Here is a 26,887-nt window from a genome sequence, read left to right on the forward strand (position 1 = left end):
TTTCCTGGATTTGCCTCCTTGGAGCAGCACAGCCCTCAAAGGGCCCTATTTCCCACTGCCTTCAAGCACAGGAGTCAAAGCAGAAAACGTCCTGTTACACCCAGCAGGCTTTCCTCCTCCTGACCCCATCTGAGCCACCAACCCAAGGATCACAGCCTTACAGGAACTAAGGCAGTTCAACAGCAAGTTGCAGTAAGCCTGCACACATGTTGGGGGAAAGCAGAAACTCCAGCCTCTGTTCCCAAAACAACCCTCAGAAAGTGTGAAGGAGCAGCTGATAGAGGAAAGAGATGGACATGAGTGGGTCTAATAGCAGGCTGAGGAGCAAGTATGGCAGGCACTGAGCACTGACACAAGCAGGGTTCATCACATGCAAAGCAAACAAACAGACATGCGGACATGGTTCCAAGCACAAAACACGGGCAGCCAAACAAGTCTCTGTGAAGTCCACCTTGACCCCATCCACTGGTGTACAAGTCCCCAAGAGTCCGACGGCGGCCAACGTGCCTGGGCAGAGACCAGTATCTCCATGGGACTGGGAAGAGCATGTTGGGGAAGCAGGAGAAGGACAAGAGAGGACATAAGGAAGTGGCACTTCAGGTCCAAGAGGAGACAGGGCTGACACCAGAGAGTGGCACAGAGACTGTAGTCACCTGGAGACCCCTCCTCAGTCTGAGCCCCCCTCCCACCTCCATCTCCAGGGGCATTTCAGATTTGCTCTGAGCAAAGGCTACAACCTTGCTGTTCTCACAAGGTGATCTCTGTGTTCTTTGTCCTGCATGGGTTTAGACGACACACGAATTCTCCTAGGACCTGAGCTTTGCTCCTCCTCCAGTGCAGGTCAAACAGCTCCTAAAGGAGGCACTGGGATGGCAGGAGCTGGAGATGGCACCTTCAGCCCCTCTGTGGGGAGCAGAAAGGCCAGCAGGTACACCACCAGTGTCCAGCTGCCCCATTCCTGCTGCAGCACTGGAGCAGAGCACTGGATGGGCAGAACCACCATGGGCAGACAGGTTTGAACAGCACTTGTGGGATTGTCCTTCCCTGGGCTCATGTCCTGCCCAGGTCAGGGAGGGCTAAGCAGTCCTGCGAGCAGCTCGGTGCCGATCAGCAGGAAGAAGCTGGGGCAGATGTCTCCAGCACCTTCTTACCTTCCTCGGACTGCATGGAGAACTCATCCTGGACACCATCCTGGGCCTCCAGGCAGGTCGCTGGCACCCAGCCTTGCTCCTCCAACGTGCTCACAAACCACCAGCCTGAGAAGAAAAAAGCAGGCAGCTCAGCCCAGGGCTCCCACCACCCCAAAACTCACTCCAAACCATGAGCCTTGGGGGTTTTTGCCTGCGTGGGAAGCTGGGCTGACCAAAAAACAACAGAGCCAAGCACTATCCGACTGGGAGCACAGGCAGCACCACAGGAGAATCACAGCTGAGTAACATCTAAAGGTACAGTTCCCTCCCCATGACGAATGGGAGAGGCTCTGAGAAGCAAACAGCTCCAGCCACCATGTTTGCTCTCCCTTTCCCCCTGCCCTTTGTGGCTCATTTTCCCTCAGTCCCGGTCAGCAAGCCTGGGCTAATTAGCAGAGACGAGTCCCCTGTCTGTGAATCAATAGCTGACTCCTGCTGCGCTTGCTCTCGCCTTCTTTACATTTGTGGAAACAGCAGATTTTGAAAGCTAAGAGCAAAGGCAGGATTCAAACATGAGCTCTCTCATGGAAACCCAACCAGCTCCAGAGCGGCCACAAGCAACTCTGGGCCACCCTGGGTGTCCAATCAACATAAATGCGTGCTCCTCAGTTATTAAAAGCACAAACTATTTGTGTCTTTGGGGGGGAAATAAACAACCTCACCAGTGAGTCATTTAGAAAGACAACTAGATTGTCGGGGAGGGAATCAGCAGCTATCTGCATGGAAGGGAAAACCAGGCTGACAGGGATAAATAAATCATTTGCCATAGCTTTTGAATTGGCTGTGCTAATAGGCTTCACTTGCTTCAGGGTTGCTTTTATTTTCCTCATTCCCCAGCATAGCTGTGGGCGCAAACAATGCTCTGGGGACCAGCTTTCTTGAGTTCTAAACTCTATGTTCATGATTCATCTTTAAACCCCCATAAGCAACTCCTGTTAACTTCAGGGAATGAATTTCCCTTTTCAACAAACTCCAGAGGTTGGGCCCAGGACACGACTTGAGCCCTTTGCAGAGGTTAAGAGCAAGTTTAAGTTCTGAAGTAAGCAAATAGCTCAGCTGCCTGCCCTGCTTCACAGCCGGGTGCTTCATTGTGTTTAGAGGCAGGAATTGTGAATGCACAATGGGGCCTTTCACTGGGCACTATGAGAATGTCCCCCTATCAATAAAACAAGCCTGCCAACTCCAGGAACAGCTTTTGTCCTCAGGATCCACTGGCCGGGTGCTTCAGCATGAAGAAGCGTAAAGCAGAGATTTTAAAAGATGGATGGCGCCTGGTGTTCAGCACAGGGATAAGACCTTTCCTTTAGAGACAGCCCTGAAGCCTTGCCCATGCTCATACAGCCTGCAGACTGAAGCTGCCTCCGCATCCCACCTCAGCTGACCACCCAAGGACATCCCTGTGAGGTGCCTGAAGGCTGTTTTGCTTAAGGACCTAGCAGGAAAACACTAATGACACAGGATTACTATTCCTTCCCTTGCTGTGCAACGCAGTAGACCCGAAGCCCTCTGCCAAGCCAAACCCTCTGTACCTGATTCATTCTTCTCAATGATATCCACCAACTGGCCCACGCACAAGCTGATCTCGGAGCTCTCCTGCTTCTGGTAGTCCGCCACCACGACATACTGCTCCAGCACCAAGGGGTCGACCGACGCAGAGTCAGCTCCTGCACAGGGGGGACAAGAACCGACCCGTGTGCCAGGGTCAGCACCACCTCCCGAGAGCATGGACCACCGCTCCCGAGCACCTGCTGGCCTGCAAGCAGCTCCAGGACACCCTGGGGACCCCAGCGTGAGAGGTGTGAGCCAGAGACTTGGGCAGAGTGAGGAGGAGAGACCAAACCAGCAGCCAGGAGAGATGGGTACAACCAGGTGAGACTTTTCACTTGCTACCCACCTTCCTGCTCGCAGACAGAGCTGTCCAAGCAGCCCCACCACCGCCGCAGATGCACACAGCAGCCTGGACCCTGCTGTCAGACACCAAGGGGACTCAAGGCAGTCGTCTGTACGCTGACATCAGCTGTCCCAATGCACGGACCAGTTCAGATCCCAACTCAACACGCACACAACCTGCAGCAAGTTTTGTGGGTCCTGGCTAAAGAGCCTGGACACCCAGGTGGAGGGATGTTTGTAGGACAGGGCAGCATCCCCCTGTCACCATTATCCTTATGTATTTCAGTCACCTTCCCACAGCTTGCCAGCAAGGTTTGCACTGTTATTTGCTCCGCTAACTCTGCTCAGCTCCTCCTGCTGAGATCAAAATTTAACATCAGAAAATACTAAAAAAGTACCCCAAAGGGGAGAAAAGAGGCAAGATAGACAGGGAGCAAAGCTTTTCTCCACCCAAGAAAAGCCCGACACCCGGAGGAGAGAGGGATGCTGCGGTCCCGGCTGCACCGAGCCAGTGCAGGCTGCGGGTGGCACTGCGAGCTAAGGCCAGGGACACCCGAGAGCACCGCCAGCCGCTGCTCGGCAAGAGACCAGCAGCGAGGCACTGCAGGGCTCGGCTGGCTTGTATTCTGCAAGCACTTCTTCATTTGGGAGAGTGCTCAGGATACAGATGCACACCCTTCACTTGGTGATGCTCGCTATGGCAGCACTGCAACAGAGGATTCCACTCGCATCAGTCACTGCTTAAGAAACATGGCCCCAAGTTTGTCCCTACACACCTGGCAAAGCCACCCTTTCCCCATACCTGCACCAAGGCTTGTGGTGTGCAGGAAGACCACAAAGTGACCGAGGGCTTTGCATGCTAACATAGCACACTCTGAGTGAGCTCAGCGCTAAGCCCAGCCTATTCAGCCCCACCAAGCTTGGTGTTCAGTTGGCTCAGCCTCCTGCTAAACAAGCTCTGGCTACCCAGAGGTTACTCTGGTTACCCATAACACCACCAGCACTTGCCCCATCTGCCTCCAAAAGCCTCCAAGAAGCAAAAAGTTGTCAGAAACTCTTGCCCATGACTCCTCTCCACTGTGAGCCCTGGCTCTGGCCTCCAACCCAGCACTTTAGCTTGCAGCTTCACAACCTGTCAGACGATGACACTATTACATTACCCTGTCCTCCCCAGGTGCAGTAAGAATTAATTAATACCTGCCAAGTGCTTTGGAAGTAGGGCAGTGTTAATTATTATAGCACCAGTGATCAAGAGTCACACACCTGATCACGGGTGTGAAGTTGTATGTACAGGGGCTGTGCATGTACTCTGAGGAGAGAGCCTCAAGCTTTGGGTTGGGGCAGAAATCACATCTGACCCAGGGCTCTAGCTGCTATAGCACGGCAGATGTACAGGACGATTACCTCCCAGTCTCTGAATGGTATGAAATTACATAGAGAGTGGTAGACCCTTGGGACAGTTAGGTGAAACGCAGCAAAGAAATTCAGGCTACATTATCAGCAACATGTTTATATGGCAAGTGCACCTACCCTGCAAGTGGACCCAACACATGAGAGGACTCAGCCTGACAAAAGATCTTTCTTAGGGGGAAATTTATTGCAGAGCATAGGTTTCCCAGTAGGAAACCTACAGTGGCACACTCATCCCAAAAGTGTATGAGTAGAGATGGACAAGATCTAGCAGGACTTCAGCAATCCTAGGATGCTCCACTGCCTCACACAGTTCTCCTGTGCACAGGGGTCACAAGCTCTCAAATTGGTTCTGAGAAAGAAAGACCACAACAAAGATTTAAATGAACAATGTATCTTCAGGGCAGTCTTATTTAAAGGAAAGAGGCAAATTGTCCATGTTATTCTGCTATAAACAGGACTCTGCAGAGTTCCAGGTGAGCTGGCCAAGTGCAGAGGATCTGTTACCGCTAATGAAAGCTTCCTCTGTACTAAAACCCAGAGGTGGGGCACCAGACAGAATTAAAAATAGCCCTCTAAAGTGAATGGTGGATGCTAGGACTATCTGTTCTACTAGCTCAATTAAAGGTTTGTGCTTAAAGTGATCAGAGGATCTATTCAACCCCCTCGAGAAGAATAACAGCCACAGGAAGAGAAAAGTACTCTCTTTTCTGCCTCCCTCGCTATAATTACACTCATTGCTCTGATGCTATTTGTAGTTTCAGCAGGCAATTCTGGATGCTCCAATGTACCTATTAAACCAACAACAGAAGTTGTAATCTGAGCTTGGAGGAAGATGTAGGAGTTAATTTCAGGAGCATCTTCACCTGGAATAATCATCCTCAACCACAAAAACCACACTCAAATAAACAACAAAACATCCTATATATGGGCAGACTTGGGTCTCCTAAAAATAGCAATGGTGTAAAACTTACCATCTAAGATGAGAGACAGTACTAAAGCTCTGCAGCTGGGGAGCAGAGGAAGCATTAATACAGTCCAGAGCCCACAAGAGAGTGAGTTTCGCAGACAGGTGTAGGCAGGAACACAGCCTTTGTATCGTGAACACCCCTCACTTGTGAGACTGACACAGACATGGCCTTAGAAGGGATGTACATTGGCTCATGATACCCAGAGGTCCTTAGACTGGTCTTGCAGAACTGATACTTTCTGTGGTTGCAGGAGAGGCGCTGGGGAGACACAGCCTCCAGGCAGTGCACATCCCAGCTACCAACCCAAGGACTGCTCAGGAAAGTGACCTGTCACATACAGGTCAGTCTGTAAATCTCTGCAGGTTTTGTTTGACCAGAAACTTGGCCATTCACCCAAAGTGCTGAGATGGACAAAACCAGTAGGAAATCTCATATATATGGGGTTGCTTGTGATGTTTCTAGCCTTTCCAATCTCTGGCTTTGCAGTATCAGTGACAAAAGCCAGGACTTCGTTATGGGGTTTGGACACTGGTGCCTCCACAGGGAAACAAAGAGCTCAGGCACGGGGCATGTGGCTTTGAAGATATACACTCCAGTCCTTGCCTAACACATCTGCCAAAGATGTAATTCTTTGGATAAAGTTTCTTCCTCCTAGTCCTCTGGCCTGTGCTAATCAGACCCAGTGTGCTTAGGATCGCTCTCTTCTCTTAGCCTCTCCCATGAGTTTGTGAAGATCAGCACTGCAAAAGTGACTTTCTCCCTGCTCTCACATGAGATGGGCAGTAGATGCTGTGCTGTACCTTTTGCAAGTCTCTCATCTCTCCAGGGATTTTTCCAGAAATGGAAAATAATCACATGGAAACATCATTCACTGCTGGAGTTTTATAAAAGTCTCCCTATGGCTGCTGTAGGATACAAGAGCTGCGTTTTCACTGTATCTCATTAGAATGAATACTGTGGTTTGGGGGCTTTGTAGACACATTGCATAGCACAGCAAAAGGGATGTGGCCACATAAGAAAGCATCTAAAATAAAGCTGGCAGGGGGATATTTGAGCTTTCTGCCAGCCTCCTTGGGCAGCTCCTTCCAAATACAAACTCTGCAGACAGTTTCAGGTTCCCTTGCACTGAGTGCTGCAATGAACGCACAACTGAATAGAAATGCTCAAAACAGTCTTGGGGACTGACATGATGACTGCTTTTTGATGTACCTAAATCAGTGGTGAAGTCAGTCCTCAGAATCCCAGAGACCGGGAATAATCCATCCCCCTGGAAGCTGCAGGCTGTACGGAGCCTGGGCCCACGCCTAAGACTCACAGATGTGGGATTTCAAATACTGGTAAAAAAATACTAAGCAGAGGAAACAGATTTTATTTCCAATGCTTACTCGCATTGGGCCCTCCTCACAACAGCAAGTGTCACTTGAGTCTCTTCGTCACGACGGGAGGTTGAGGGCAGGCAGCACTTTAACCCGCTTCGCATCCCAGTGTTTGCTTAAATCCCATTTCAAACAGGGCTTGCTGCCAGGAGCTTGGGAGGTTTTTCCAGCACTCTCTTAAGAGCAGTGCAACCCCTCTCCAGCAATGCTGGGAGAAATCAGCAATTGGGAAGTTGCTCATTGGAAAATACTCGTGATTTGTGTTTGTGCACAGCTACTGAATGCCTCTTCCTCAGGGAGACCCATAATGAATGAGCTTGCTTTGTGCCTTGCTGCAGATTTGTTACCTAAAAGCAGGCCTGGCTTGAGAAACTGATGAACTTCCTCAAGGTGTAAGTGGGATCGGGATAACAGCAGCAGAAACACACTGCTCCTGCTGCCAGAAAATGCCACACAGTGAGAGGAGTCTCTGAACATGGCTGGCATGAGGCAGCAGCCCTTTGTAATGTTACTGCATGCAAACATCTTTCCCTGATGGCTACTGCACATATGCCAGACGCCAGTGCAACCTGTAATGCCAGAGCAGCCTTGCCTTGGACACTTCCTAAACTCTCCCTGTTTCCTCCCTCTCAACGGTGACAAGCAAACAGCATCCCAAGGAGCATTTTCTCTTTGACTTCAGCAACATCCCTCTGTCACTTACAAACCCACCATGCCAACAGGGTGGCAGAGTGAAGTTGCCCGTAAACTTGCAGTGGGAAGGCAGGACAAAGGCAGAACACAAACAGGGGAAAAGCTCCTGCTTCTGTAACAGCCAGCATCCTTAAATTGAATTCTGCCATCAAAGAAGTGAGTTATGCAGCAGAATATTTTTTCCTCTTCTTCTCAACCCCAGAAAGGATTTCTTTTTTCTTGCCTAATACAAGTGGACAGGATTCAAAATGATCTAAACACACACTGATCTCATAGGGAAATACAACACCCTTCCCTTACACACCAAATGTTCCTGCTGAGCCAGCACACAAGAGCTTGTTTTTAAGATGAGGGAGCTTTTATCTTTATTTTACTTCTGTTTTTATCAAAAGGGAGGAGAAGGGAAAAAAATGCAGCCTGTTCTTTTCCCCACCCATAGCAAGAAGCTTCTTTCTACCTCCAAAGCTAGATGAAGACCCACCACTTTGGTTTATGGCAGTGCCAACTCTATGGCCAAAACCCTTTTCACAACCTATTTCAGCAGAATCTCCATCCAAACCTTCCTTCCAAAGACCCTCGTGCTACCTTTTATGCCTTCTCTGGTAGCTCTGGTAGCTGAAAGATGCCCTCCCTAATCCACAGATTGAAGGCTCTTCCCCTCCTCTCTCCTCCTCTTTCTGACAAGCATAGATAACCACTAACACACCAACTGGGGGGTCTTCCAGAGATGTTCCTCTCTTGAGGATTAGGGTTAGGGCATTGCAGACCCGACCATCCACCCAAAGGGTCCCAGCTAGTGCAATCATGAAGCAGAACGTGCTGCTGCATCAGAGGACTTCTAACCTCACGCTGGCCACCACGCAGCTCAGACCCTCCTCTGGACATGGGAAATTTTGCATCCCCATCCTCCTGGCTGCAGACCAAGCCCTTCACCCCAGACCTGTGACAGAGCCGCTGCATGTGGAGCTGTACCGACAGCCAAGCGCCAGTCCCAGCCTGCCGTACCTCCTCTCCACTACTGTCCCGTGTCCACCAGCCACCACAGAAAGCTACAGGGGACGTGACAGCTTCTTGCCCACCCAGCCCGAGCAGATGTCCCGCTGGTGAAAGGCAAAGCAAGAGCAGCAAGCGGCTGTTACTACCTCTCTGCAGGAAAGAGGCCGTTCTCTGGATAAACCCTGATGGAGGAACAAAAGGACGGGAGACAAGGCATGAGGTGGGGAGGGAAATGAACTGGGGGTGGCAGCAACGGTGGCAACAACTTGGTTAATGAGTGAACAGGGGGGGCAGTGCAGCACAGAGAGCTGCGGGCGTCCATCCCACTTTTGGGAGCGCCACGGGATGCACAGAGGACATGGGACCAGGACTTGGAGACTGCAGTGAACTCCCGGGTGAGTGGAGGAGGCACACCATGCTGGGGAGCCCCATGGGGAGAACAGCAGGGGGTTGGCTTGCCATGGGGCCAGGCCCTTGCCCTGCTCCAGGAGGCCATGGGTACGGGTGGAAGGAGGAGTTGGTGGAACCAGCGGAGAGGAAAGGATTGCTTACCAGATCTCTTCTTTCCAATGGGCTCCCTGAAAAAGAGAAGGAAGAGCGTCAGCAGCACGATGGGGCAGCTGGGTTGTTGGCCAAGTACAAACCCCCCCTGGAAGGCACAGATGGCATGAGCCTCCTCAGCCTTGGTCTGACAGCCACAAATCCCACCATGTCACTGAGTGAAGGTGGGTGGATTGGGACTGTCTGGCAACAGAGTCAGGAGCTGAAGAAGCCCAAACCCCCAAAGCTGCTCGCAGTGCAGACCACAGCTCCCACAGAAGTGGGCATCAGTCAGAAAACAGACAAAAAGGGAAACACTGAAGCTCCTCCACATCCTGAGCTCTCAGGGACAAGAGTGAGGAGCAGTTGGGGAAGGGGCAAACATTTATACCCCAAAACAGGACAAGTCATGTAGACAAGTGTGGTAGAAGGGATGAGTACCATGGCTGTGCGCTCGAGTACCTTAAGGACACAGCAAACAGGAGATATTGGTGGCTATGAGGAGGCAATGAGGTAGCTTCAGCACAAGCCCTCTTGCTATGGCCAGCACTGGCCCCACCACTTATGAGATGGGTTAGAAACCACAGGTTGTGGGTCCCTTCTCTTATTTGAATGTTGCCAAGAAACACGGTCGCTGAACAGCCTCAAACCCAGGCACAAGCACAACTCTTCAGGCATGATGGCATCTGGGTTCTTTCACAGTTAAAGAGCAAACACCAAATCAAGGAAGATATGGGCCCAGAAAAGCCTCAGAAAATCATGGGGAACAAACCAGGACACGCAGATGGCCTGAAACCCAAACAAGTGCACCAGCCCTGTCCGCAGCCCGACCACAGCGGTCCATGCTGCTACAAAAGGGCTCTCAACACTTTCATGTAATTCACCACTGTGGCCTTGAAATGCTGCTGTAGTGTGTGTGATGGTGGCTGCTCCCTGTTCCCTTACAGAGGAGACTGCTCCCCCTGCTCTTCAGACTCACATGCATGACAGATCAAGACCATCTGGCCAAAATGAAATATTCTGGTACAAGGAGACATGCACTTATCCTTGTTACTTCCAGGAACAGTGAAAAGCACAGAGCAGGCACTAGAGCTTCCAAGGAGGAAAACATTCACCTGGTGGGAAGGGGACCCTCCTGAGGCTCTGAGCTGCCTGGTTGCTGCTTGGAAAGGCAGCTGGACCAACCAGGTAGACCCCAGGAGCCCCTTCATCTGTTTACTGGCTAAACAGTCTTTCCTTGCCTCCCCTTTGTTTTCAAGCTAACCAAAGAAACCCGTCCACCCTCAGCCAGAAAGCCAGCCAAAGCTGGGCTATGCTTTGCTCTCCTTCAAGCTTATCTGCATTTTCAGACCATAATTACTGCAGACATTTTATTCCCCCAGAGCAATGGGGCGATGTGGGGACTTGGCTGCCTCCAAAGCCTGCCCACCCATCCTGGCAATGCATTCTGTTTACAGTGCCTTATCCTCCCGGTCTCCACTTCCCTTTGCACTTTAAACCTCTGGTACACATCCATGGAGCTATCAATAAAATTAAATGAAATGCAACAAGGATGGACTAGAAACAAATAGGACATTGTTATCTAGAAACTGGAGACTATCTGTTGAGGTCAGAGACCACAGACTGTGCAAAGACCTAAATACCAGGTCCCGGGTACAGAGACACTGGAGGAAGCTACTGGACAGAGCATCCCAAAGACATTTCTAAACAGAGACCACATTGCAGAGCTAAACCACAGTTTATCATTAAGCTGCATTAAACTTGCCCCAGTGCAACAATATAGCAGGGCAGGGAGGTGAAGCAAGGCCAGATGAGCACTGTGGTGGGCATGGCACCCTCGCGTTGACAGGAAGGCACTGATGGAAATAACTTGGTTTTTCCCCTGCCATCTGCTAAACCTATTACTGCAATTGATCCCCCTGTTTCCTTCCCCCGGCTGCTCTGTCTGAGTGAGGGGGCAAGGAAAGAGCTGCAATTTCACTTTGCTGCTGGGTTGTTCCTGGCACAAGTACAAAGAGCTGCAGGTCTGAAGACCAGAAGCCCCAGCCCACCACCTCAGAGGGGACAAGAGGCTCAGACAAGACAGGAAACAGCAATAAACCCCCATCAGCATCTCCTCCTCCTCCATTCCCAGTGGACCAGAGAAAGGCATGCTGCAGAGCTCGCATGCAGAGCTGCCTGGAAACTCGTGGTTCCAAAGAAGAGGAGAAGGAAAGGCCACTGCCTTCCACTGTGAAACTCATTTAGCTCTTACTCCCCCAACAGCCAGGCTGTGCAAATGAACCAGGCAGTCACAGCACGGTCACAAAGCATGACACACTGACTGTTCCTCAGTGGTATGTAGGCAAGCTGTTAAAACTCCTTACTACAGGATGCTGTGGACACTGACAGTGTTCATGGACTTACAGGGTCATAATTCAGGCAAGAAAAGTTAATTAAAGACTGCTATTTATAAAACCAGGAGAACCCTAAAGACTACAACAGTGCCTGAAGAAGAGGTATTACAAGCTTGCTTGCTTTCCTAAGGCACTCACACTTGGTGGCTGCTAGGCTAGGCAGACCTCTGTGTGCTGCAGGGAGGTGGTTCTGAGTTTGCCACGCAGAAGAACCCATCTTGCAGTGGGACTCATGGAAGGAAGGTGTCCTGACAGCCTGGGGACCTCTGCACCATCCCTGCTGCCCCACAGGTGCTCACAGAGCTGGAGAGGGGCAGCGGAGCACCAACACAAGGAAGGTAATTCCTCTTGCTGCAAAGCCAACCAGACGGGAGCCACCATCAACATACAAGATGAAATAGATATGAAGTCAGCATTGCAAGGAAACATCTCCTGAAAAAATCTAGCTCCTGTAAAAAGCCATCCTTCTGTATTGCAGTAATGTCATCAAAATAGTTATCAGGAGGTAGGTCATTTCGTAAGTATACAGCAAGCTTGGAGACATTAGCAAAGGTTATGGAGGTGAGAGATTGAGAAATGGGGTACAACACAGCTCTTGTTTGGGAAAAATGATGTTTAGCAAATGCTCCACCGAGCACTGAATAGAGCTCCTGTCCCCCATGCTGCAGTGCCAGTGCTACTACTGTGCTTAACCACTGGACAGTTGGCCAAGCTGCATCTTCAGGCTCAGAAAGCTGCCCTGCTAGCACAGAAAATCAGTTACTCTGCCCATGCAAGTGGCCTGCACTGGCACAAAGAGTATTTTTGCAGATTGGATTCAGCCCCTCTGATATTTCCATCTGCTGTCATTCCATCTCAGCAGAGAGCGAAGGAGAACACTATTTTGGGGCTAAGACCTAGCCTGCATAAACTTTGCTAACCTGGTGAATCCGCAGTAGGCATCAGGAGAGCTGCAAAACAAACAATTCATTATACCAGCTGTAATTTGCCTGGATAGCAGGACATGGCTCAAAAGCCACAAGCCAGCAAGCATCCTTACTCAAACCAACATCCATCAACTCAGAGATCTCTAGCTTACCAGCAAAAGCTCCTGGAATGGCTTCCTAGATGGGGCAGCCATTCCATCTTGGATCAGGGATCTGAGCCCACCCTTCTTCTATTAAATCCCCCGTCACCTGGCCCAGGGGTTCATGCCACTATTATCCCCCAAACAAATACCACACAAGGATGACAGGGAAAACTTTTGCTCAATGACAAGGAAAGGTAACTACACAAAAAGCTACAGGGAAGCAGGAAGGGAAGAGACTCGCTGTTGGAAGATACTTGCTACAGGTTTGCGCTTCCAATCTATGGAAACAAGGGAAAGGAGCAGATTAGATCTGTTTTAATGATGGAAATACGCATCTGTCTAGCATCCTCTGTTGGCGCTTTGAACCAAACTGCAGCCCTAAGCAGGACCTTTCAGTCAGCCCCCGTGGCAGACAAGCTGGCACAGTCAGATCACATCAAGTCTGAGTCTCGTTTTAGCCCATTTCTCCCTTCTATGATTTACTGTGGCTGGTGCCTGCCTGGAGACCCTGTCATCCTGCATGCAGGAAGCAATTCATTACCCTGCCTGCCTGTGCCACCCCCACCTAACCGCACATCACCAGGATTTGGGATTAATAGAATAAGGACAGGCTGCTGGAGTCGCTGCAGGCTCAGCCTCATTAGCAGCATACTTTCCTCATGTGGTCAGGTCCCAGCTCCTTACCATGTGCCTTCCACAGGCAGCCCCCAGCACTAACAGCCCTTTGCTAACAGCAGGAACGAGCCAGGGTCCTGGGTCCTGCCCATTCTCCTTCTCCCTCCAGTGATGCTTCCCAGGGCAGGGCATGAGGCAGGGTTGAGCTGGGTTACTCCCTCTGCAGTTGGTCCTCTGCCCAGCAAACATCCATAGCAGCAGAGGTGAACTGCCCTTAAAACATCCCCAAATCCTTTCCCTTTAGCCAAGCCCTGTTTGGGAAAAATAGCAGGAAGGCAAGATGAGGGTGTGAGCTCCGAGGGTACCCACACATAGAAAGGCTCCTTAACAAGCCTTCAGAGAGCCCCGGTGCCAGGACTGCTGCCCACCCTAACCCTGTGCTAAGCCTTGGTGTGCTGTCTGAGCAGACAGGGAAATCACATCAGCCTTTCAGCCCTGGCTTCCCTCTGCGGGAGACCTGTTGGACTCAGACAAGACCAGCACATAACAATGAAGATATTTGAGAGAAGAGGAAATTCTGCCTTTTAAAGACATCAGTGACTCCTGAAGCTGGCAGCTTTCAAACTGTGAATCCACAGCCTCCAGACAGAGTGAGGAGGGGTGCTCAAGGACATCTTTAAGAAATTAAGAGATAGTAAATTTGCTTTATAGGTGCCTGTGCCCCCACTGGGGAAGAAAACAAAAATCAGGTTAAGCTAAAATGTTCAAAAGCACAACTTTACGTGTCTTACGGACGATGGGATGCTCAGCTACCTAAAACACAATGAAAGATCTTTTAATGAAAAAGGCTTCTCATGGCCAGGGTGCCTCCTGTACAGAGGAGAGCAGCTCTGCAGCCTCTGTGGAGCAGCCCGATGAGGGCTCCATCCCCAGCACACCCCACTTGTACACCACGGACAACTATTAAATACTGACCTAGGAACACTGTGGAGTTAACCTGGGCTCCTGCATGTCACAGAGCTGAAATTCAGCTGGCGAGGACAGTCAGCAGCTGAATGCCTTGACTCAGCAGTGGCTGTGTGCCCAGCCATTCAGACTTCCCCTGCCTCATTCCAGAAACTCTCTGCTGTGGCTAAAAAAGACTTTAAATTGAAAAAGGGTGGATGGGAGGTAAGGGGGTGCTGCACACAGCAACTTCCCACCTCAACAGCCAAGCGTCCTGCTGCTGGTCAGACCTGCTAAGATATGCGGGGAGGAGGAATTCGATGATTTCTCTTCTTTGAAACTACTGTTTCCATAGGGCTTTCATCCAACACCAAAGAGAAAAATCCCACATCCCCTCAGATGCTAACTTTCCGGAGCATTTCTCTTCTCCTTCTGCCCCCCACCACTGCTCTGTGAAGTCACTTCTTCCCAAATTTAGCCAATGCCTCTAGATTTCAGCCCCCCTTTGATCCATCACCCGGCAGCCCTCCAAGGTGGAAGCAGTTGACTCATCCCAGTCCAGAGTTTGCTGGACAGGGATCCATGTCACAAAAGCCACTGATCATCACTGCCAGTGGAAACATCACAACCTCAATCTGCTCTCCTGTTTGAAGTGACTTGGCTTTCTTGGTGCTCCAAACACCAGGAAAGGGACACTGAAAGGAGCTGCACTGTAGGAAAGCAGGAGAGCCCTGGCTCAGCTCAGAAAGAGCTCCAGAGCTGGAGAAAGCAGACATGACAGGGGCCTGAACACAGATGCGTGGGCTGTCCGGCCTTCTCTTTCCATTCCCAAACACTGCCAGATCCAAGGACTAAATTCACCCTTTGCAGTTAAACCAGAGCTCCACAGACTACAGTCAACTGCAAGCCCTGAATGTGGTTTGACATCCTGGGGTGATACGAGTTGGATGGGTCCTCTACCTGCACCCCAGACAAAAACAAGCAGAGGGTGCCTCCAACAGCACTAAAGGATGTTCCCTTCAGTGGCACCAGCTGCAATTCCCATGGGTGTGCTGCGACTCGAGGTGTCAGACAGGAAAGCCGAGGTGAGGGATGGGGAGTAGGAAGGCTCCCAGCTGTGATGCCATGAGAGCGGCTGCCTGGCTTGGCACCGAGCATGCTGACCAGTCCTTTTTCCCTCCCTCATTCCCGCCTTTCAGCCATCCAGCATGAAATGCTGCCTTTCCTTTTTCACTCCGCTCATGGCCTGGCTGCCTTTCAAATTCCCGGAGAAAAGTATTTATCTGCTGGATGAATGATGATATCCGGCCAAACCCCAGACTTGCCATCGCGTCGCATCCAGCCCAGCCGTCTATCACAGCTCTCATCTCATTATTGGTAAGGTGGCGGCGAGCCAGCACTCGGAGCTCGGGAAAGGGCTCCCACCAATCTTGCCAGAGGAGAGAGTCAAGGACTTTTATTAATTAGCATTTTGAATTGTAGCTAATAAATACCCCTTTGGCATTCAGGCTGGGATAGGAAATGCAACAGAGATGTCCTTGAGATGCTATAGCATTTTCCTGCTGGAGGCAAAAGGACAGGAGTTACCCACTAAGTCATTCTACACGCTGTGAGCTTGCCTCTCCTCCCTGGAGAGGAGCAAGCAACAGGAGGGAATATGAACACCACTGGATCCAGTGATGCATCATCCACTCTCCCATCCAGCACTGCACTGCTCAAACACTCACAGACACACAGCAAGTTTGCAGTGAGGGCAATTTTGCATCTCGGAGCTGCTCAAAGGACACTGGGATGTACCTGAAGATGGACGCCACAAGGCAAGCACATCCTTGGGGTTGGAGTCTGGGCTGGTACCTCTGCTCCCCTTTGTCTGTCAGACCCAAACCAGGCAGACAAGGGACATGGCACTGATCACTGCTTGGTCAGACATCCAGGAGCTACAGCTTCGAACACAGCAGAGCCCAGAGCTGCACCACTCTGGGCCTGACACTCTGCATGCAAAGGTCTCCACATCTGAATCTGCTCCTTGTTCTGGCCACAGTCCCCACCCCATCTGATTTCTGGCTCAGTCTACAAGACAAAATATAGGTGAGGAAAGTGCATGCCAGGCTGGAGCTGCCCTTCAACCCACCATGTATGAAGGTGCCCCAGCTACCGGCAGGTTCAATAGCTGACTCCTTTTGCAAAGCAGCTCACCCTCCCATTACACAGGGCTCAAAGACTCATGCACAGACAGCCCCCAACACCCCCAAAAAGCCCCAGGGACTGTTAACACCATGATAAACACCTACCCGATGTCCTTGCAAGCTCATCTTTAACTTGTGTCTCTTGCTTGTCCTAGAGCTGCTGCCTTTGCTAAGGGATGACTGACTGGGTGGCAGGTTAAGTGGTGAGCAATAGCTGGGCAGGACAGATGACAGCGCCAGGGGACAGAAAGCAATCAGTTAATGGGCTCCAGGGCCCTCAGACCAATCTCATCAAGTGATCAGGAGCTGCAGCAGGAATGATGACAGGCCAAGCAAATAGAAACAGAAGCCAAAGGGGGAAAGCAGGAATGGGGGAAGGGGGAATTAAGAGAGGGAATGGAAAATAAATGAAAACCCAGGGAGGAGATGTAGTCCACACAATCGTAATACTTAGCTGGAGAAAGGCTCAGTGTTGCTGCTCAGAGGAGAAAAACAAAATCCCTTTATCTACCTCCACACCCTTCTAATACAGAATGATGTCAAATCAACTTACTGCCTTTCCTCTCACAATTAATCAAGCCTCCTCCATTGCTCAACCTTTGGTAGAGCTGCGCATCATGTCACATGCAGCATAAAAAGAGAGAGCACATAGCAGGAGATGGAGGCGGCTGATCAGATTTATGCTGCTTGTGATTAGTAAGAGATGGGTGGCTCCTGGCCAAAGTAGCTCATAGTCACAAGACTTATAACCACACAGAGTTGCGTAAGACACGCGAGATTCCTTGCAAATGTTCCTTGCTTTGCATGGAAAGACTCCGGAGTGTTATTATAGATGGGGCTCATGGACATGGTTAAGGGCAAGGGCCTTTCAAATGAGGCAGAGGTCATTAGCAGCCATGTGAAATGAGGCTTCTCAGACTAACCATGTTTCTGAAACAGGCATTACAAACAGAAAGTGGCACAGGAGGAGACCAGCTCTTCACAGGGTCCCAGGTAATTGTTTCCACTTCCCCACTGGAGAAGGCTATACCAAGAGTTGGCTGAATAGATTGAGGTGTCCACCTTGAGCTGCACAGCCCCATTCCCTCCCCAGGAAAGTCTCCAAATCCCAGACCTGTGACTCATGGAGGGAACCGCTGATGAACATCAGAGTCTTACAGATACCATCAAGTTTGAGGCAGCTTGTGTTCCATCACCACCCTGGCAGTGGCAGCCACCCAATCAACTTACTCTTTGGGGGGCGTCAAATCATCGGGTCTTGTCTCAAAGAACTGGAGAACCTCCTCGCACTGGGAGATGTAGGGAGGCAACTGGATCAGAGCCTGTGGACGAAACAGATACACTGGTGATGGGAAGCATCAAGACTGTGCAAGGAGCCGAGTGAACACAGGCCTTCAGAACCCATGTGGTTCCTGGCACACAGAAGTGTGGAGCCAGGCTGGGAAGAGCTACAGCAAACACACACTGGAGTGGAGCAAGACACAGACAGCCCCAAGTAACACCCACCATACCATCCCTGCTGCAACTGAAGACTAAAGGAGAATAAGGAGAGATTGCCCAGGCCCTGCTTAGCCAGCTCCATCCTTTCGGATGTGCGTGCCTTCACAAGGTAAGAGCCATGGGGACATCCATTCCAGCATCCAGCCTCCCTGCCATTACAGGGTTCAGTTTCCTAGCCGTGCTGTGCATATGAAGCCATCAATCTTGGGAAAGGCTGGGCAGTTTACACATTGCAGGCTCTTAGTGGCGTCAGCCTTGACCAGCACATCCCAAAAATGTTCCACTGGGGGATGGCAGCTCAGGAAGAGGCAGGGAGAGAAGCAACAGGAGACAAAAGTGCAGATACCAGCTTGTCATGGCAAGGGCTGCAAACTGAACCACCACTCATTTCTATATCAGAGACAAAGCCACATCTGCAAAGCCCTGGGGTTACCACACAGATCAGATGTGGCTCCATGTTGACCTAATTGCATGCCCCCAAAAGCCCTTCCAGCCATTCAGCACACAGTCATATCCACTGCCAGCACAGCAGACAGTCAGACCACTAATCACAGGCCAGCTGCGATCAAGATCATGTGAGAGGCAGGAGAGAGAAAACTACTCAATCCATGGCTTTTAGGGCCAGGGAAGGACTATTCAAAGACCAAGTTTTGCATGGATGCCATTCCCATGTGGGTACCATTCCCCAGTTCCAGGCATCCCATGAGCTACACAAATAGTGTGACATCTGTCCCAGCTCTGGCTCTGCCACCCAAAAATGTGAACTGGGAGTGCCTTCAGAATGCAACTTTAGGCCCTGCTGTTCACAAGCCTGAGGAGAAAGTCATTTACCAAAGACTGACAAGCCTTATTGCACCGAAATCCACTGTCTATGGAGTCAGAAGGATTATTCCCTACTAGCACTTCTTTCAGTGGTCCACCCAGTCATGTTGGGATAGAACATCACAGCATTGCAACTCTTTCATCAAACCTCCAACTAACATGTTCTCAAAATCTTAGCCAGGAGGAAGGCCATTTTCACACTAAGGGAAAGACTAGCAGATGTAGAGCATGAAGAGAATAAACTGGAGAAATGGGAAGAAATTTCAGACCTCCACTCCGCCTTATTCCTCTAGCTGTTTGAAGTCTCATTTGGCGCTAGGTGCTCTTACCAATTGGCCTGATTCTTCTACTGCTCTTCTTGAACCTTTCCTTAAATTGCCACATTTTTCAGTACAGTGGGAGCTGGAATAGAGCCCTTCAGCAGCAAGAGCACTGCCTTGTGAAAGCAGTGGGTCCCTGCCTTGCTCCTCTCACATACTTGTACCCCAAATCTTACCCACCTTATTTCCAGGTCTCTCCCAGAGAAGAAGACACACTACTTCTCTTGCAGATGGCAAGAAAGCAAAAACTTTCTTACACAGCTTTCTGTGGGAACCTGTTCACAACATATTCAACCCAACCCCTCAGCAGGGCCAAGCTGGAGGAGGTATTTTGTATTTCTGTTCTACACCATCACCCTCCAAACATTGATTTCCAATGAATAACACGTCAGTAAGAGTGTGCCCAGGACCCTGTGGCTGCCCTCTGCAGCCCACTGTGCCCTCCAGGGACATGTCCCTGCTCCTGCTGACTCCTTGCTCATTCCACATCTCTGCAGCCACCAGTCTCACACCCACCTTCAGCTCAGTAGCTTTATGGTTAAGTAACAGCAACTGGAAGACCAGGCAGAGTGTGCATGTCATTACTTGGTAATGCATTAAAAGGAGGAGATAGAGGCTCCTTAAGTGGGTCATATAACATCAGCCATTACATTCAGTTGTTAAGTCAAATGGATTCATTATATTTTATGCCATTAATGGCATCATTCTGAAAGAGACAGCTGCAGTATCTTACCACTTAGGGAGTTCTCCCCAAAATTAAATTTACAGTTGTGTGCATCTATCTGTATGTAGCTGGCACATTTTAGTGATTCAGAAGACAAGGGGCTGATCATGCCTGGCTGGAGCCAAGTGGTTACTTGCACCATCAGCTTCCCCTATGCAATATGGAGCACACAGATCCAAGCACATCTTGCACTACACCTCCATCACTCTGCTCTCATTTGCTATCTTGGCCCGCAGTGGTTTTCACCCGCAGGCTGACTGCAGTGCTGTCAAGATGCGTTTACTAATTCACCTTTATCCTTGTACTTGTTATTCCAGCCATGACATCCCTTCCATTGGTTTGGCTGATTCCCAAAACCCACAGTCTCTCCCACCACACAAAGCCCATCCTCCCAGCACTGGTACACCATTATATATTATCAGTCAACCAGGACTGAGCCTGATCAAGGTGGCTTCATCATTGGTTGATGCTATAAAGCTCCTCTTACCTTGCAGTACTCATCAATGGGTATCAGGCGCTTAACTGCAACATCACGAATGTGACTCCGGCGGAACAGGATCTTCCCTTAAACAGGAAAGATGGAAAGAGAAGAGGAGGTCAGCACAATACCCAGGAACACTCTGTTGAATCACTCTGCCAGAACCTATTCCCTGTGCATCTTCTTCTTGCCAAAAGCCCAGTACTTGAAAAAAAACCCCAACATTCCCTCCCACAGATTAAATACCTTATCACAATAAAGCACATTTAAAGCAGCAAGCATGCTCAAGGAGAGCAGAGGAAACAATTGCCAGCAAACTGCATCCCCGTCTTCTCTCACCGACGTAGCGATGATGGAAGAGCAGGAGCTACACAAGCATGTGCCTGATACCTTACAGTCTGCTGGTACGCAAGTCCTCTGTGTACAAGTCCAGTGGCAGAGAAGTGGACATCCCTGTGACTGCTGGTGGGACCCTTGTTGCAGGGCATCTGGGTCTAGTGGGGGCAGAAGCCAAGCCAGAGGGTTTCTCTCTGTGAAACTCCTGCATCAAACTGGTCCTCAAAGCCAGCGTTGGGACTGCAGCTCTGAGTCAGACCTATAGGATTTTCCTCCCTGTCTGGGGTTTATTTGTGTTCTCCATTAATGGGATCCTCTTGCCCACTCTATTTCCTCCCCTCTGGCTTGTGGTACAGGCCTCTTTCCTTTGAAGTCTAATGAGTCCTAAATGCTTCAAGCTGCTTTCACAGAGAACAGATTCTCTGGCACTTAATGAGACTAAAGCCATTAGCAGACAGTGAAACTGATATATGGTGATCAAAAGGACTGGTATCTGGTAGGATTTCAGACCCAGCTTCCCAAAGCACCAGGAACTGGCACTGCTTTTCCAATACAATCACCTGGAAAATTGTGGGTTTGGGGGTGGGTTGGCTGGTAATGAGATTCCCGCAGTTCCTCCCGATATCTTCTGTACCATGGGAAAGTTTCATCTCTTTTTGTCCCTACTTGGGTTTCCAGTTCCACCATCAAACCCAGGGAGAGCAACTGATGTGGTTGTCCATGCAAGCCCTTCACTTATCACTGAGGTCACCATGGGGCAACTCAGAAACCAAACTCCCCTCACAACCAAATACCAACAAACCCTCTTTGCAAGCAACATGGGAACAAGGAGAAGAACTCTGGAGAGTCACACAGCCCTTGGATGCACCATGGCTAGTTTCAGCTCTACAGCAAACCACTGCAGGAACCATGGCGTTGCTGGAGCCAGAGGCTGGATGATACCAAGCTACCCAAGAACAGGATGTGGTAAAATGGCAGCACACTTATCACAACTTTAAAACCAGGGCTGGGTCACTCCCCTGCTCCTCCCTCACTTGTCCAGGATCCGGAACACGCATGACTTGTGCATCCTGCCAATGCATTTTTTGAGCAGAGATGAACTAAGCCAGCCCAACTTCAGCTTGCAAGGAGCATGAATCAGAACTTTATAGAGGAGCCAAATCTCCTGCTAGGCTCAGTTAATGCAGAATGCCTTTGAAACTGGACTGTCCAAGGAACACACAGCAATCGTACTCAGTCCTAGCTCTGAGCTTGCTCTCCAGTGAAAAGCATAGGGTCAGACCAGCTCATACCAGAAGGATTGCTTCTCATTTATGTGCTGTTGACAGCGAGGGCCTCAGACATTCATGGTGGGAAACACTCTGCTCTGAAATGCTTTCCTTCTCTCAGGCTGCCAGAGCCAATTCTGGCAGTGTTTATGACACAGTGAAAATACCCCTCTATTCTATCTGTCTTTTAGATTTTGAGGGTGAGTAGCCTGGGAACACAGAAGTTGTCTGGAAAGCCTGGGAGCAACAAGCAGGTCGGAGCTCCTTTGTTTGCCTACACCAATTATTTTCTATCAGACAAGCAAATGATCAACAGTTTTCCCTTCTCATCAACAATCGTGGTGTATTTGCTGCCTACTTTTCCATTTGAATGATGATTTTTGAAAAGATGAATGGATCACAATAGTTTTGTTGGCAATTGTTTAAGGAATGGCTGTTTTGCTTTTATGTCTGCCAAAATTAAAACGCTAATGGGTGGGTGCATTATAAATGTCTGAAATAATAAGCTCTGGGTGTGGGAATATTTAAATGTTCAACAAACAGATGCTAGTGGGTAACAATAAAAAGAATATGTTTTTGTAGAATAAATATATCACAACAACTGAAGTGATCTTACATTAGCCTAGGCACAGAACATATGAACCAGCAGGAAATCCAGCTCTTCTCTTGATTTGCTCTAGACCTTGTATTTTTTGACAAGGAAGTTTATTTTCTAACAAAAAGCTGTTCTTTAATCAAAATGCCTAATTAACATAATTTCAGACCCTTCAGTGCTGCCAAATACACTATATAAATCATTGAGTGGCAAGGCAAGAGAGTGCAGGAAAATACTTCCCTCTTGGAATGGAAGATGAGCAACTTGCTGCATCAGTGAGATGCAGTATTTTCCTAAGCACGTTTTCCTTAGACCACATCTGCAAATATGTGCTGTCCACTAGCGCTTTTCACATGGCCAAAGACCATATAATGCAAGAGAAATGCATGACATCATTATTCATCCCATATCTGCACCCCTCATTGCTGCAGCTCCAGGTAACACAGCGAAGCCGGTGGTGCTCATCACCCACACCTCATTCTAAGTGCTATTTTACACTGCTTTGCTGCCTCCAGGAGCTTGTAACAACTCTAAGCTCAAAGCTGGGTTACTGCCCTGCTAATTGTCCAGGAGGACTCTCTTCCTTCTGTCCACAGCATATACTTGGTCAAGACTGGACCAGATCGAGGTCTAGTATTCTATAGTTCATGCCAAAGGAGAGGAGAAAGTTCAGGATTACCTCCTCCAGCAGAAAAGAGGGAAAAGTCTCTTGGATTTGATTTTCCAAGGTAAGGTTTCCCAGTCGGCTGAACTGTTCACTCAGTAAAGCTGCAGCATGACAGACGCAGAGTGACAGCAAATGGGGAGCAATCTCAGTTGCCTTTGTAGTAACAAGCAAGAGCAAGGACAGCCTTGGTGCAGTTTGGATCCTTGACTCCTGGATGCATCAGCGAGATTTGCTCCATTATGAGAAAAATAACTACCAGCTCTACTTTTTCTTTAAGAACATCCTCAGACAAGACTTAGTTTACTTCTAACAGCCTCATAGCAGTGCTCCTGCCCTCAGCTTCAACATCAGCATGAGGAATACCAACAGGAAGACATGTGAAGGAAGGCAGTTGTGGACATCTGGCCGATTAGTGGTGTTTTCCATTGGCAGGTAGGGCCAGGGCTGCTGAAGCTTCCAGCTCACCAGCTTCACACTCTTGCCACAACTCAAGCATTCAGAAATGATTAGATTTTGTTATCTACATACCTAATGTTACCCATGAGCAATCACAGCACTTAGTCTCCCTCCAGGCTAGCACAAGAAAGCCAAGGCACAAGGAAGTGCGGTAAAATACAGCGTCCTTTGTACACACAAAGCAAGCTACAGAGACTGAACATTTATCACCTGGGAATGTGTCAAGTGAGTTGATTTTGGAAAAAGAAGACAGAGATAAGGCACTACTACAGGATGGCTGCCCTGGCACGTCTCCCTGCGCGAGAAGCACCCAGATGCCAGGACATGCTGTCTGCTTTTTCTGGATCTTGAAAACCTGTTAATGCTTACAGGGAAAAAGTGGTGTCTCTGAGGAGAAGAACGGCTCTGAAGACACTCAGTGAACAAGTTACAATTTAGGAAGTGCTCTTCCTTCAGTAGAATATACAACACTTATTTCAGTGCATATATTTGTTATGTATTATATTTATACATATTTAAATATTTATATTTATTATGTATTAATATGATATTATTAATATAGCTGTAGATGCACTGAAGCATTGTACGTGCTTTGCTTGCTATACATTTGTTACCCCCTTTCCCAGCAGACATTAGGTGTTTTACATGCATCTGCACTTTAATGATAACCCTGCAGTACTGTTATTCTTCATTAGCATTTTGACTGGAGAAATCCGACCAACACAACCCATCCTTTAAACACAGAGGGAATAAAACCAAGAGGGAAAGAGCTGAAATATATGCAATTCCTTAAAAGTCAAAGCAAATGAAGATAGCTGTATCACAGTGCTGTCCAGAAGACCCCAACCATCCCCAGCCCCCATGAACAGCCTAGGAAAGGGGCAGAGCAGGAGCCGCAGCCCTTAGCAGAGGATTCACCAAGAGCAAGAGATGCCAATCCTTACTCTGCTGCTCTTCCCCAGGCCCCCCAGCCCCTACATTGAGCTGATGGCACAGCCAAAGCCTGCTGTGCTCTCCAGAGACTGCTTCCAAGCAATTGAGGCTCTTACCTACCCAAAGAAAAGATAAATTCAAGAGTAACAAAGCAGAAGCCACATCTCCAGCTCTCCTTGCTAACTTGAGCATTTGTTTGCTTGTTTTATCTCCTTGTTGACCCTGGTTTGTTTTTACAGCCAAGCAAATACCAGTACAGGTGCTTCAGCACTGGGGGCACCAGCTGGTTCTCAGAGGGGGGGAACTGGAGAGGGGGCTAAATCTAACAAAAAGATCTCAACCCACCACAATGCCAGTGTCTGACCACACCTGAAGGATTTCCGAGTCAGCAGCAAGCATCCCCCATCCTGGCAGACGGAGGAAGACCTAGCAAGCAGCCTAGAAAGAAAGCACTCATGCCTGCTTATCCCTTCCCCTGTCTGACCCCTTCCCTCCCTTTTGACCTGCCTGGCATCATCTGCTCAGCTCTGGCACTCAAGCTGTCCCAGTGCTTCTGCTTCCTCTCCTTCCTTACCCTGAGCTCTAGCCTGATAGCAGGGAGCTGTCAGTGCACTTCACCCTGCTGGAAGGGAAACCTGGAAAACCACAGTGGAGCACCTTGATGATGTTTCAAGCCTCCATCAGTCAGTGGATAGGGCTCACAACCTCCTGGGATGCGAAGCTCCCCGGTTACAAAGCTCTATCCCCCAGTAACGCAGCTCCACTCCTCCTTTTTTTCCTTTACCCATGAGCACACTCCTCTCCCTCCACCACTGCTACTTATTTCCATCCACGGTGGCCAGAGGCCCACCACATACCAGAGTTCATCCAACATGATGAATAGGCAGCAAATCCACCCAGCATGTCCCTGTGAACCTCAGGCCAGCCAGCACTGCGCCACAATAGCTGTTGTCCCAACTGTCCCACGTTGTGCCTCACCCTAAGGGAGAGTTTTTCTCTAAACTCTGCCATGCCATGCCATGGTTCCCTTCAAATCCCTCCTTAAAACCTTCCTTTGTCACAATTCCTACCCTCCTTTCCCCTGCAAAACCCCACTGTGACACTCCTTTCACTGACACAGTCCGTCTAGGACACAGGGTGACAATCTGCTGGCTTTTACTCTGCACATCACTGGCCTCAGAGCTTCAAGAGCAGAAATAACATTGGTGTTACTTCCTACCCAGCTGGGCAGGAGGAGGAGGATGGAACTCATGTCCCTGGCGGACACGAGCTCCATCCCTCATGGAGCAGGGCCAGCACCAGCTAGAGAAGCTCCACGGAAGATACTCTGCCCGTGAAAACTGCTCTAGTGCCAGGAAGCCTCTGCTCTCCCAGGACTGGAAGAACTAATCAAGGCCGCCTTGCTTTGTCTGACTAACCAAGAGCACAGGGTGCTGCAGCAGCTCCAGGGGAAGAGGGGGCTGCAAAGAGCTGCAGTGTGGCCTCCACTGAGAGGTGTCAGGAGAGAGCTTGGGGAAAGGGTGGATAAGTGTCTCCAGCAGTGTGAGACAGAGCAGGCAGGACACAAGAGGGGTTAATCTCTCCAAACAAGGTTAATCTCTCCAAACAAACATATAGGGAAACAGAGCTCTGCAAATCACTCCCTCCTGCAGGAATGCTCCAGACAGAGCTGAAGTTATAAGGGGGGATCAAGGGGCTGAAAAAAACACGGAGGCAGAGGGATTTCAACCAGCAAAATAGCGGAGGCTCCTCTTGAGCCAAAGGCTGTTACTGGATCTGCAGCAATATCTGGAGGGGCAGAGAACCTGAAACACATCACACTGCCGATCACAGCCATGAACCAAGCCAGATATTTCGAGAGTGGAAAACCAGCTGTGCCTCTTGCTTTACCCTGACGGACTCCCCACGCCCCACGGCCTCGGAAAGAATTCACTTCTCTGCACCTTTCAAATCACATCCAGATTTTCCCTGGCAAGGGTTCCAAACTCACTTCAAAATAAGGCAGCCCCAAATGTACATATAATTAATCCCAGCCTCTGGAGCAGCCAGCTACATGGGCTATTCCAAGGATGGGGAAGCAGGCATGGGAGATGGTGTTTCCAGGAGCCCTGTATTTAGCATCTGTTTGGCAACGTCCTGTGCTGTGAGCGTATCCTGGCAAAAGCGAGGGGAACAAGAAAAGTGCCTCTGGGGCTGTCCTGGGTATAGCATAATCATGGAGTCCCAGACATCTGTGAAATGAAGCTGAACTAAATAGTGCCCCAATCAAGACAGCCCTTAGGCTCTCAGGGTCTCATTTTAGCACAATGCTCCCAAGACCATTGTTTCTATGTAATGGGATAAAACATAAGGTAGTTTTCTTAAAGATAGCTCAAGGGTCAGAAGTAGAGCAACTGCTCCAGCACAGCACTCTGCATATCAGCTTAGCTGAAACCCTGCAGAAAAGGCAACCATACTGCAAGCGAGTCTGGGACTGTCCACCCAATAGTGCTACAGCAGAGATGCTCATCT

The 26,887-nt window shown here is 49.6% G+C and overlaps 1 protein-coding gene across 4 annotated transcripts in view; it reads right to left on the bottom strand.

Moving 5' to 3' along the window:
* SH3PXD2B (SH3 and PX domains 2B) overlaps positions 1-26,887 on the bottom strand; it is a 72,722-nt gene that overhangs the window by 9,212 nt on the left and 36,623 nt on the right. The window contains exons 4-10 of one of the 4 annotated variants that reach the window (XM_062607707.1): positions 20,131-20,207; positions 17,508-17,599; positions 9,079-9,104; positions 8,673-8,708; positions 2,720-2,854; positions 1,152-1,256; positions 452-535 (exon numbers count right to left, since the gene is read on the bottom strand). In XM_062607707.1, coding sequence (XP_062463691.1) covers positions 452-535; positions 1,152-1,256; positions 2,720-2,854; positions 8,673-8,708; positions 9,079-9,104; positions 17,508-17,599; positions 20,131-20,207 — 555 coding nt within the window. The remainder of the gene's footprint in view (positions 1-451; positions 536-1,151; positions 1,257-2,719; positions 2,855-8,672; positions 8,709-9,078; positions 9,105-17,507; positions 17,600-20,130; positions 20,208-26,887) is intronic. The other 3 variants (XM_062607708.1, XM_062607709.1, XM_062607710.1) reach the window with 3 other exon arrangements.

This window comes from Pezoporus occidentalis, unplaced genomic scaffold (genome assembly GCF_034315485.1).
Source record: "Pezoporus occidentalis ecotype Australia unplaced genomic scaffold, CSIRO_AGI_Poc_V1 ctg124, whole genome shotgun sequence".
NCBI classification, from domain to species: Eukaryota; Metazoa; Chordata; class Aves; order Psittaciformes; family Psittacidae; genus Pezoporus; species Pezoporus occidentalis.